The 11,030-nt window shown below is 37.2% G+C and overlaps 2 protein-coding genes across 2 annotated transcripts; one reads left to right on the forward strand and one right to left on the reverse strand.

Annotated features, from left to right (window-relative positions):
* Nucleotides 1-2,627: 2,627 nt before the first annotated feature.
* Nucleotides 2,628-4,416, reverse strand: LOC113355263 (rust resistance kinase Lr10-like). Its single transcript, XM_026598081.1, has one exon. The coding sequence runs from the start codon at nucleotides 4,301-4,303 to the stop codon at nucleotides 2,810-2,812; it is 1,494 nt and encodes a 497-aa protein (XP_026453866.1). The 5' UTR covers nucleotides 4,304-4,416; the 3' UTR covers nucleotides 2,628-2,809.
* A 145-nt stretch (nucleotides 4,417-4,561) lies between these two features.
* On the forward strand, nucleotides 4,562-9,103 carry LOC113360895 (proton pump-interactor 1-like). The gene is made up of 7 exons (XM_026604324.1): nucleotides 4,562-4,640; nucleotides 6,921-7,168; nucleotides 7,274-7,471; nucleotides 7,598-7,813; nucleotides 7,901-8,095; nucleotides 8,384-8,497; nucleotides 8,646-9,103. The coding sequence occupies exons 2-7, from the start codon at nucleotides 6,941-6,943 to the stop codon at nucleotides 8,739-8,741; spliced, it is 1,047 nt and encodes a 348-aa protein (XP_026460109.1). The 5' UTR covers nucleotides 4,562-4,640; nucleotides 6,921-6,940; the 3' UTR covers nucleotides 8,742-9,103.
* Nucleotides 9,104-11,030: the final 1,927 nt, after the last annotated feature.

Consider the following 11,030-nt stretch of genomic DNA (forward strand, 5'->3'; position numbering starts at 1 on the left):
TGCGCTCGAATATACTTCGAATGGCGAAACACTCTTCTGTTGGATGTCCCATTCTTCGATGGATATGGACTATTCACGCGGCAATGGTTGTCTTGTCTTACCACATGATAGTTCTGTTCTAGGTATTCAGCGATTTCTTCTTGCGATGTCACTGTCGCCTTGGTACCTTTGAGTTTTTCTCCTTTTGTTGCCTTTTCGGGCGTACTTTGTCCTGCTTTTACTGCCCGTGCTATCCAATCTTCGAGCTCTTGTCTCCTTCGTGAGCGCTCATTCAATTCTTCCTGCATGTTTTGTAAGGTTGAGGATACGAGTTTCGCTAGTCGAGCTGTCTGTCAAATCTTTTTTCGTGGTGTTGCTACCTCTCTATCCTGGGATCTGTGACTTACCGATTGCCTGATAACGCCTAGGATCGGTGTTTCCTCCTCGCTATCATCTTTCATCGTCACCTCGTCCAGATTAAGGGGTTGATCAGCCGCTTGCTTTCCTAACGCGCTTGAGATAGTGCCTTCTGTGTGTATCATGGTGAGCTAGGCACGAGCCTGCAGGTGTGGTCGCCAAATGTTGAGGGGTGAGTTTAGGTTTGAGGTTCTACTCGTCCTAGCTAGACAAATGACCTCACTTTTCTAAGAATAGTAAGAGAGAGAGAGAGAGAGTTGTCTTTCCATTGTACTTTGTCCTTCTTTATATAGACTTTTTAAAAGCCCCTTCCTTTCATGACATCATGTCATGTGTCCTAAACTCCCCTAATCACTAATAATGTCATCCCTTTTCTAATAAAACCCTTTTCTTCCCTCTTAATTCCTCCCTTGTCCTTTTCATTTCATGAATACTTTCTTGATGGACTTGGACTTCAGTCCCTATGTCTCATGTTGGGTTTGCCTCCCTTTTGAGGGCACACTAGCCTGGCTAAGGGGTAGTATTTTTCATGTATCAACAGTAGGCGTTAGTGCCGAACCACTTTAATTCTCGTATTTTCTTTATTTGATTCATCTTGTTTAATCGAGATCCGTCTTGATACCCATAATTTATTACTTATATTATTAATGGATTGAATTACTTCATAGACGTCATGGTGGTGGCTATGAGTATATATATGGTTATAGAAGATCACTTGAAAATTGTTTGGGGCATATGCCTTTGGTTGATCAGCTGAGAGGTTGTGTATAAAGGATGGATTCTTTGCAAACATCTGCAAGATATTTTTATGCGGGAATATATCATGGCTTTCTAGTAAGAATATAAGCCACTTGCCTAAAACGAATGCACCGGAATTCTCTCTGTTTTTCCCGTTTGATGCAGAACAATTGTTATATTTAGTAGTCAAAACAGTGGCGGTCAGTATTCAACTGTAGTGGTAATGAAAAAACTTTTATGTGCGACTCTATTTAGTTCCACAAGGTTCTTAGTTGTAACTAATAATTTTGCTCCATTACTTAAACTTGTGTGTGTACCGGGTGTGTTATATATCTTCGGCTTTTCTAATGGAGAATCAGAAGCTTCTTGGTGATCCTACTACAATCCCTCCAGATAAACAGCGTTGCCCGTTGTTGAATGAAACATAGCTTTGAACATTTAAGTTCAGTTTGAATGTTGAATTCTTCTACATCTCTTTAAAAAAATATATCCCGAGATTGCCTCGCAAGTAATTGTCCATGTGAGCAAGACGTAGGCGGTAAACTATCTCCAGAATTTCAAGTTTGGGAAGGCATCCCATATTTCTTAGATAAACTTTTGACTACTACAGTTACACTGTTACAGATTGTGTAACCCTCAAATAGTCAGCATTATCAGTTCTCAGTTACACTGTTACAGATAAACTCGCGCCGCCGCAGTAAACCGTTTTATTTTTCACAAAATCGGTTAAAAAGACCAAAATCAACAATTTTTGGATGAAATGGACAGTTAGATTTTGATACTGTTTAAATGGACAAAAATGTAAAAATAGGCAGGATGTAACCAGTTTCATCGTGCCCATTTTCAAATATTTTTTCTTATTTTTAATTTACACAGGATGTATCCAGTTTCATCCTTGCTATTTTTTAAATTTAAGTTAGGATGTAACCAGTTTCATCGTGCCCATTTTCAAATATTTTTTCTTATTTTTAATTTACACCGGATGTATCCAGTTTCATCCTTGATATTTTTTAAATTTAAGATAGGATGAATCCAGTTTCATCCTTGCTATTTTTTTCTTTGGCCATTTCACCCGAACTATTTTTTACTCGTCCATTTGAACCGTTATTTAAAAATATTTGGACAAATGATTCATTTTCCGTTTATTTTTTTATTTACAGAGCAAAGAAATATTGCAAGTTTTCTACAAACTTTCTGTTCCTCGGTAAGAATTTAAAGCTGGGGAGAAGCAATGTCAAGCATACCAGAAGAGATGTACCTTGAAATCCTTGTCAGGGTACCAGTGAAATCAACATGTATATGTAAGTGTGTTTGCAAGTTTTGGTTTGAAATTACTTCTAACCCTAGTTTTGTTAAGATACACCTTGATTTTAATACACAAAGAAGAAACTATAATCTCATATTTGAAATCTATGACGTGAGAAGAAAGTGTCTGACACTCGGTTCTATAAGTTATGACTCGTTATGGTCAGTGAATGGCAGTGAAAGCGAAATTGTTGAATTTGGGGATTACCCAACAACTGAGATGTGTCTTAGTTCCGATGGGATCCGTCGATTCCGATATATTTCATGCTTCGCCAATTCTAATAATACATTCATTTCACTTTTTTTTTTTATTTGATTTTGTAAGCAGCTTGAACAATTTTGCAGCAACTTCGGAGTGCAAAGGTTGTTGTCATGAAGTAGCTCTTTCTCTCACAATTGCAGTATTTTTCTTGTAACCAGTCGGGGTCGACATTATTCCAGTGATGGCTTCGGCCGACGTGATATTTGCAGTGACTCCCGTCTCTTCTCTATTTGCATCGGCCCGCAGAGCTAATGCCGCACTTGAAAACCCAAGGTGCAAGAAGGGGTTAGGCGGCACCTTAACTTCCGAGCCTCCCTGTAAAATCTTCACCACACTACTCATCGAAGGTCTGGCATCGGGCAAGTACTGAACACACCAAAAGGCTACCAAAATCATTGTTCTTACCTTCTCACGATCCGTTTTTTCGATCCCGTCGAACCCGTTTATCATCTCATCCAATTCTTCCATTTCAAACTTTTCCCACACCTGTCTAGGAAACCATTGACGGCTCTCAGGTAAACTCAGGTCTAAATTCCTTCTCCGTCCGACAATCTCAAACAGCATCATTCCATAACTATAAACATCACACTTATAAGTTATAGGAAACGGCATCCACAGCTCCGGTGCAGCATAACCTGGCGTTCCTCGGCCTCCGGTCATGGTAACATGAGAACTATCCCAGTTACAAAGCTTGGCCAAACCAAAATCAGCAACTTTTGGATTAAATTTCGAATCTAATAGAATATTACCAGGCTTTATATCGTAGTGAATTATCCTTTTCTGACAATCTTCATGTAAATATGCCAATCCTTTGGCCGTTCCGATTGCTATGTCATACAGTTTCTCCCACTTTATACTACTATTTTGTAGTTTTTTGTCGAACAAAATCCGGTCAAGCGATCCGTTCTTCATGTACTCGTAAACCAGTGCTTTTGTTGCGGATTCAAAGCAAAACCCATAGAGTCTAACTAGATTTTTGTGGTAAGTTCTTCCGATTGTACTCACTTCTGCCATGAATTGCTCTTTTATTCTTTCGCTTGTAGTACTGTCATTTAGCACCTTAACAGCAACTTCAACTCCGCTCGGAAATACGCCTTTGTAAACAACTCCAAACCCACCTGCACCCAACTTCACCTTGTAATTCCAAGTGAAATCTTGTAGCTCTGAAGACGTAAACCTGACTGGTTTCTCATTTCCCATATCAACTAAAAACCTCTCTATAGCCGATACACCTACGTGAACTTCTTTTTGTGATCTCTGTTTTTCATGATGATCAACCCGTCCTCCAAGATTATCTTCTGTTACGACATCGAACATGTGTAGTACTACAGGCAGAGTGATATCAACAACATGACCATGGTCATCAACTTTCTTAGCCTGGTTAGTGTTCAGAGTTTGCAGCGAGTCTTGTGTATGATGAACTGTGAGGCTAAGATCGTTTCTTGGGGTGTTTTCACACATCCGTAGTAAGCTTGGTATAGAGAGAGTGTTTTGATTAGCGATTCTTTTGGATTTCAACCTTTTGGAGCAAAACAAGATAATTCCCAAAACAATCGAGGTTCCTACTAAACCACAGATTATTATTGCATACAATGGAAACATTTTCAGAGTTTGAGTTGTTTTTCATTTGTTATTTTCTTCACTTGTCAAGAAAGATATAGATCTTTTGACTGTAGACATACAGTCAAAGACTAGCAGTTTCCACCACATTGAATTTCTTGGCTAAAGGTTATCAAGTCAAATGCAAACACGTAGTGATTTGATTGATGGTGATGGACTAACTAGTGAGGTGGCCAAAATCCGTGGAGGATATGTGGTGCAAGATAAGCATCAATATGTTATATTCTCTAGTGTTGCTTCAGCTGTGTATGCGTGGAAATCTTGGGTATCACGGCTTCCTTGTGCGTCCGAAAGTCCTCTACTTCTCTGCTAAATCATGGTAAGGATTATAATTTCCAAACAAAAATTGATTGAAATCCGACTATAAAATCAACTGTCAAACTCAATTTCACTTTTTATATTTAGAAATCTGAGCTACATGACAGTTGTGGAATTATCTCGGAATATACCCACTTTTTGATAGGATATAACCCTAAAGGTTGGAATTCCAATTTGCATGTGGGACTAACTCGGTGGATTGGGATTTATAAATTTGCATATGAAGAGGAAATATCTCTTCACACTTTTATTATCACACTGTCTCACAAGTTGGACGTCATTTTTGTGAATAAAAATTAAATCGTAACGGATTTAAAGCTAATATTTGGAAGATATGTTTTCTCTTATACCAAGTTCTACATACCTACCAAAAATGATCACATTCCGAAATATAAAACCTCACAATCTACCGGTCTTAATTTCGACGGTCAGAATTTCGTCAATTTTCAACGGCTCATTTTCAAAGTAGTAGATGGTGGTGTTATAGTCTCGGAATACGCTCATTTTCGATAAGAACGTAGAGCAATATAATAGTGACATATCCCCAAAATATTAACTTCAAATCCGTTACAATTTGATTTTTATTCGCAAAAATCACATCCAACGTGTGAGATAGTGTGATAATAAAAGTACGAGGGGATCTCTCCTCGTATTTAATAATGTTGTGATAACTAAAATTAGTTGGGGCTTGTGCAAGACACAAACTTTCTCCAGTCAAAGATTATAACTGCTAAATACATCAAAAAAAGAAAACATCATCTAAGACCAAACATGGATAACTCTTGCTTTGAAAAGGAATTATGGAGGGAATCAAAAACGTAAGGAGCATGGTAGGTTGGAGGATTGAGAATGGCCGTAAAGTCAATATATGGGAGGACAACTGGTTTGATAACCCGGATATAACTCTCAGTAAGCCAATAAATTGTCTATAGGACTTAATTCCAGCAAAACATTTTGTAACTAACAATGAGAATTGGAACACTACTAAATTGGAAAGGTTCATCGGAGATACTAGGCTAAGTAATGAGGAAGAAGATAAGATCATATGGAAGCTTACCGACAAAGGAGAGTTTCCTATTAAATCTCTATATCAGTGAAAAGATGAACAACAAGAACATGGATGACATCCAAGCCATCTCTTGGGTTTTCATTTTGGAAAAAAGAGTGACTTTGTGGATTGGACTGTCGGCACGTTCTACACCTCTATGTGCAATGTAGTAGCTGATACTTTAATTAAAGAAACAAGACTTTTTTTTCAAGTACAGTTTTTGATTGGGATGCATTCCCTTTTTTAGACCGGGTCTTATAGAGATGCTTAGCCTCTTCCCAACTGCCTTTACACATCAGGAAAAATTCAAAAATCAGGAAAAAAAGGACTTTGACTCTCTGATATTGCTCTGCTAATTGCAGCTCCCCCTTTTCATTAATAAAATGTTATTCAAAAAACAAAAAAGAACGGAACATAGCTCAGCTGGTCATCCTCGTTTCCCAAAATTTCATGCGTTCCAGGAGGTCACAGACCCCCAATGGCGTAATATTGCAGAAATTAACATGGAAGGTAGAGTTAGTTTGCCTCCCTTGTGACACAATTTCAGCCCCCATCCGCTTCGACTCCTTTGGCTAGGTTACCCATGAGGCTCGACGGTAAACTAGCACAACAACTTGTTAAATTAATGTAGTAGTATGTCGTTGGAGCTTAGCTTGTTAGGCTTCCAGTTAGTTTCATGTAATAATTGTTATCCAATAATTAATATAATAAAATTTAAAAAAAAAAAAAAAAAAACTTAATTTTCGGCGGGGTATCTTGACTTTTGATTCGTAGTTGCTTTGTCCGGTGTGGGATTAAGACCACGTTTCGTTACCTTGTCCAAACAAAGTACAAATGTCAATAAGTCGTCTCTTATTTTTCTTCTAATCATTTTTCTGTCAAAGGCCTTCATCCCCTTTCTTGCGCTCCAATTCCTGTAACAAAAACCCAAGAAACAAGAATACTTGCAGATGGTTGCCTTATTTAATATTCGTCACCATCATTGTTTGACCGTAGGAGAGGTTCTTCTGTTTGGCATTCTCTTTCTTGCACCCCACCCCTCGAAAACTAGCAGTATTTAATAGTGCTTTCTGGAGTTCTGTTTCTCAAGAAATTAACCATCTGTGCCTCTCTATTTGCTCCCGTGTGTTATCAGTGTAAGGTTTCTAGCAGCTAATGTATTTCACGTCATGAATTCCAGCGTAGAACACTATAGATTAGTTTTAATTAATCGTTTCTTGTTTATTGCATCAGGCTATAGAAGCTATACATATATGGGATCCATCTTTTCATCACCTACAATACCGGTATGGGATGGAGGACATGACACTATTGGAAAGCATGATCAGAATCAGTTTAACCGTGATCTTTCATTTTATTTCGTAAAATATCGGATATATCAAAATCATGAGCTAGAAACAATGATTTCTCATGCTGGAAAGGAGATTAGAAACATGGACCAAACCTGCAATCTGATTCGCGAAACAATATTACAGAGAAAGGTACATACACTAGCTAGCCAGCAAGCTCATGTATTTTCATGTAATCATTTTGTTAGTTTCATTCTGTGGCAACACAAATACCTAATTTTTGAGATGAAAGCGCAGCTTATTAAGGACGACTATAGAAGATGGTTGGACTGGCTATCGTGGGAGGACGACAGATACAAGAAAGTCATAAATGAGAAGAAGACTAAAATAGACTATAGAAGTCAGGCTCGCATAGGGGAAATCCGGGCTAAATTCGACACAGTTGGAAAGAAGGGCGATGATACATGCACATCAGAGAAAGAGCTTAATAATCGTGTAAGGTTGTGTTTAATAGGAGTTAATTCCATGGAATTAGTCAGAAAAAATTGTTTTGTTTGTTTTTTCATTTTCATCGCCCCCTTGAACGTACAATAATAAGGTAGAGGATCCTTTTTAAAACAGGTCTGTAGCTTGCATTTTCGGACACGGTGTGCAAAAAGCACATTCGTTAAGGAGAAACAGCTCCTTCAAGGAATTAAACAGCTTGAAGAGACTAGACCGGGTATTGTTGCCAATGATGCCTTGAAACAGAAACGTTTTAATGAGTCAATGGAGTGGGTTGGCCGCCCGATTCGTCCCGAGCATTGTAGTTGTCGTTCTTCCCGTAGACGGAAAAATGTAAGTCTTTTTAGTGTTTTTGAAGCATAAGTAAGTTAATTCTGCTCTTTTTTTTTTTGGTCAAATGACTCATTTCTTAATCTGTAGCTTAAAGATATGGATTTGGATAAATTAAAAAGGGAAAAACAAGTCTTCAGTGCAAGAGCAAAGAATGCCGAGGAAACATGGAAAGCTACGGAAAACGAGATTCTTTCGTTGGAACTTAAATTGGCAGGGATAATTGAAAAACGGACGGTGAAAGAGAAATTACTGGTGAAACTAAAAGAACAGCTAAGTGAAGAGGTATCCAAGTTTATATCTTGTACAATTATTTTTTATTTAATTTTTTAATATTACAATAGGATGATGATACCAGTGATTTGATTTCGAAGAAGTTCATCGGCACAAAATTCTTTTTCGATTGATTTTTTCTTCTTTTAAGTATTTACATGTTAAAGTAATATGTATTTAAAGTCCTCAATATCGTTTCTATATGGTAACTGTATCGATTGCATTTGATTATTTTTTTCTTACGTGACTTGCTATTATTGTTAATGTTTTTTTTTTCTTTTAATTGTTTATGCTTTATAGAAGCTCAATTACAACCAACAACACTATAACAAGTACGAATCGTTTCTACGGGATGCCAGAACTCTTGATGCAGAGAAAAATACATCCGCATTGGAAGAATTATCGCATACAGAGGTATAACTTGTGATATTCGCCGCATCTATTGTGATATTGTCGGACTAAGTACTCAGTTACGAAAAAATTTGTAAATACTTAACTCAAATTATGACATTCAATAATCTTGAAACCTATTAATTGTATTTTATTACTAATCACAAATTAGATTGAAAACTTCGTGATCCTATGGGGCAACGAAAAGGCTTTCAGGGATGAGTACTCGAACAGAAGGGGGCTATCATGCAGGCATCAACAGACGTAGGGTAGACTGATAAGAAGCCATCGAGATAAGCATCCTATTTCAGGCCGACCAACAGCCACCCGCTTATATTATAGAAAGATGGATAAAATACTAAAGGGCTTTATTGATTCTTACCTTTTATTGTACTATCAGTGACATTGATAGATTTCGGAAAGTTGAAAATAATTGTGAAAGCTAAACAAAATTCAGATATCAAGAGAATGCGGCAGTCAAAGTAAGTACAATATGTATATAAGATGTCGATAATGTAAAGAAGCATATTTTTATGATTTCTTGTTTGTTATTGTAAGGAATTCCCGTTTGTCTTAATTTAGTGTATTTGTGTGTAATGGGCTCTCCCAAGTCTCATAAATCTGTTGTTACACGTGTCATATATAATAGTTGGAAAATTTTTTGTTTGGTCCTAAGCCCATAAGGTTATTTATATCAGGGTCCAACTAGATTTTACTCTTATTCTGAGGTCCAAAATTATTTGAAAACATGGAAATGACTAATATACCCCACTGTTTAAGTACGTGTGAAATAACATACTTCTACCAAATCGGGATTTTATTTATCTGGAGGTCCAAATTTAATTAAAACATATAAAGGACCATAGATTTGAGTATATAACTGCTACATTGTTTACAAATTTGAGTACATATTTGCTACACTACTTAGGAATCTGAGTACTCCTCAATTCACTTTACTTTATTGCAGCACCAGCACCTCTGCAGTCAACCATTCACCACTGCCTTCAGCTCCATCTTCTCAGTAATCTTCTATCTTGCTGCATCACAATCTTCTTAGCTTAAACCACAACTGCAACAGCTACATCAACACCATTGTCATTTCAATTCAGCTGCAACACATACTTGTTCTTCTTCCCTGTTTAAACAACACTACCATCTTCATAAACCCATTGAGACGAACATCTCATCCACTGATTTTGTTCACAGTAATCACCACCTACAATTCCTCCTCTATCTCATCTGCATCTTCAGTTTACATCAGCAACCAAACCTTCTATGTTCCTCCAAATCCATTTGCAACACACCTTCTTTCAAACACACATCACAACCAATTTGTAACTTCATCAAGACCACCACCAATTTCACAAGCTTGCAAATCTGAACCAACAACAACTCCTGTTCCTATCATTCAAAATCTGTCATTTCTTGCAATAAGTTCTGAACTGCAGCTCCAGATCATCTCCATATCCAATTCCAGTACTGAATCAAACGTAACAAAGAGCATCTATTTCAGTATTTCATATACGTACTGAATCAAACATAACAAGGAGCACTTCCTATCAGTATGCGATATATGTACTGAAGATTCATGAACTACAAATCAACAGTATGACAACAACAGGTGACAGATCTATGAAAAATAAGAGAATCGAAAGACATATTACAGTATTTCACATAAGTACTGAAGGGTAAGACTAAAAAAGGAGCAAAAACACAGCAAATAGCACTTCCTATCAGTATTATACATACATACTCATGGATCGAACCAAAAAAATTGGAAAAACTTCAAATAAAACAAAATTAGAAGAGTTTTGTATCAGTACGCCATATATGTACTGTCAATTCATACACGAAAAACAACTGTAACAAACCTAAAAAATGTTATAATGTTGAACCAATGATAAATCACAAATAACTGCTACAGTTTTAGTTACCTGTAACCCTGGGAAAACAGCATTGTTAATCGCAGATTCCATATCAACCCAAAGAACAGGATCTTTCTTGAAGAAAATCATGCCACCTCTGGGACCTCGTAATGACTGCAAATTGAAACAGAAGACATAGTAAACAACATGACCCTTGAACCTAAACCAATAAAAACAAATGTTGCTTGTGTTGGTGTCAGTAGTTGCAGTCTTGCAGACTTCATGAATGTGACTAGGTGTACCTTGTGAGTGGTGGTTGTTACAACATCACAGTATTCAAATGGGTCGGAAAGTACAGATGCAGTAACGAAACCACTTATGTGAGCCATATCCATCATGAGAAAAGCCCCAACAGAATCTGCAATATTCAAGAAACATAGCAGGAAAGGGAATTAGGTGTGCGTAATGGGTTAACTAGTCTGATTCTCTGATCACTAAGAATAACAACTGTTGACAATCAAAATATATGTGTATACCTTTCTCATTCGAGGATAATCGAAATCACGAGGATAAGCACTAGCACCAACAATGATGAGTTTTGGTCGAAAGAGGGTGGCAGTTTTCTCAAGCATATCATAATCAATAAGGCCTGCAAGTGAATTTGGTAATGAATGCAAATTATCAACGAATTA

The sequence above is a fragment of the Papaver somniferum genome, chromosome 3, assembly GCF_003573695.1.
Source record: "Papaver somniferum cultivar HN1 chromosome 3, ASM357369v1, whole genome shotgun sequence".
Lineage (NCBI taxonomy): Eukaryota > Viridiplantae > Streptophyta > Magnoliopsida > Ranunculales > Papaveraceae > Papaver > Papaver somniferum.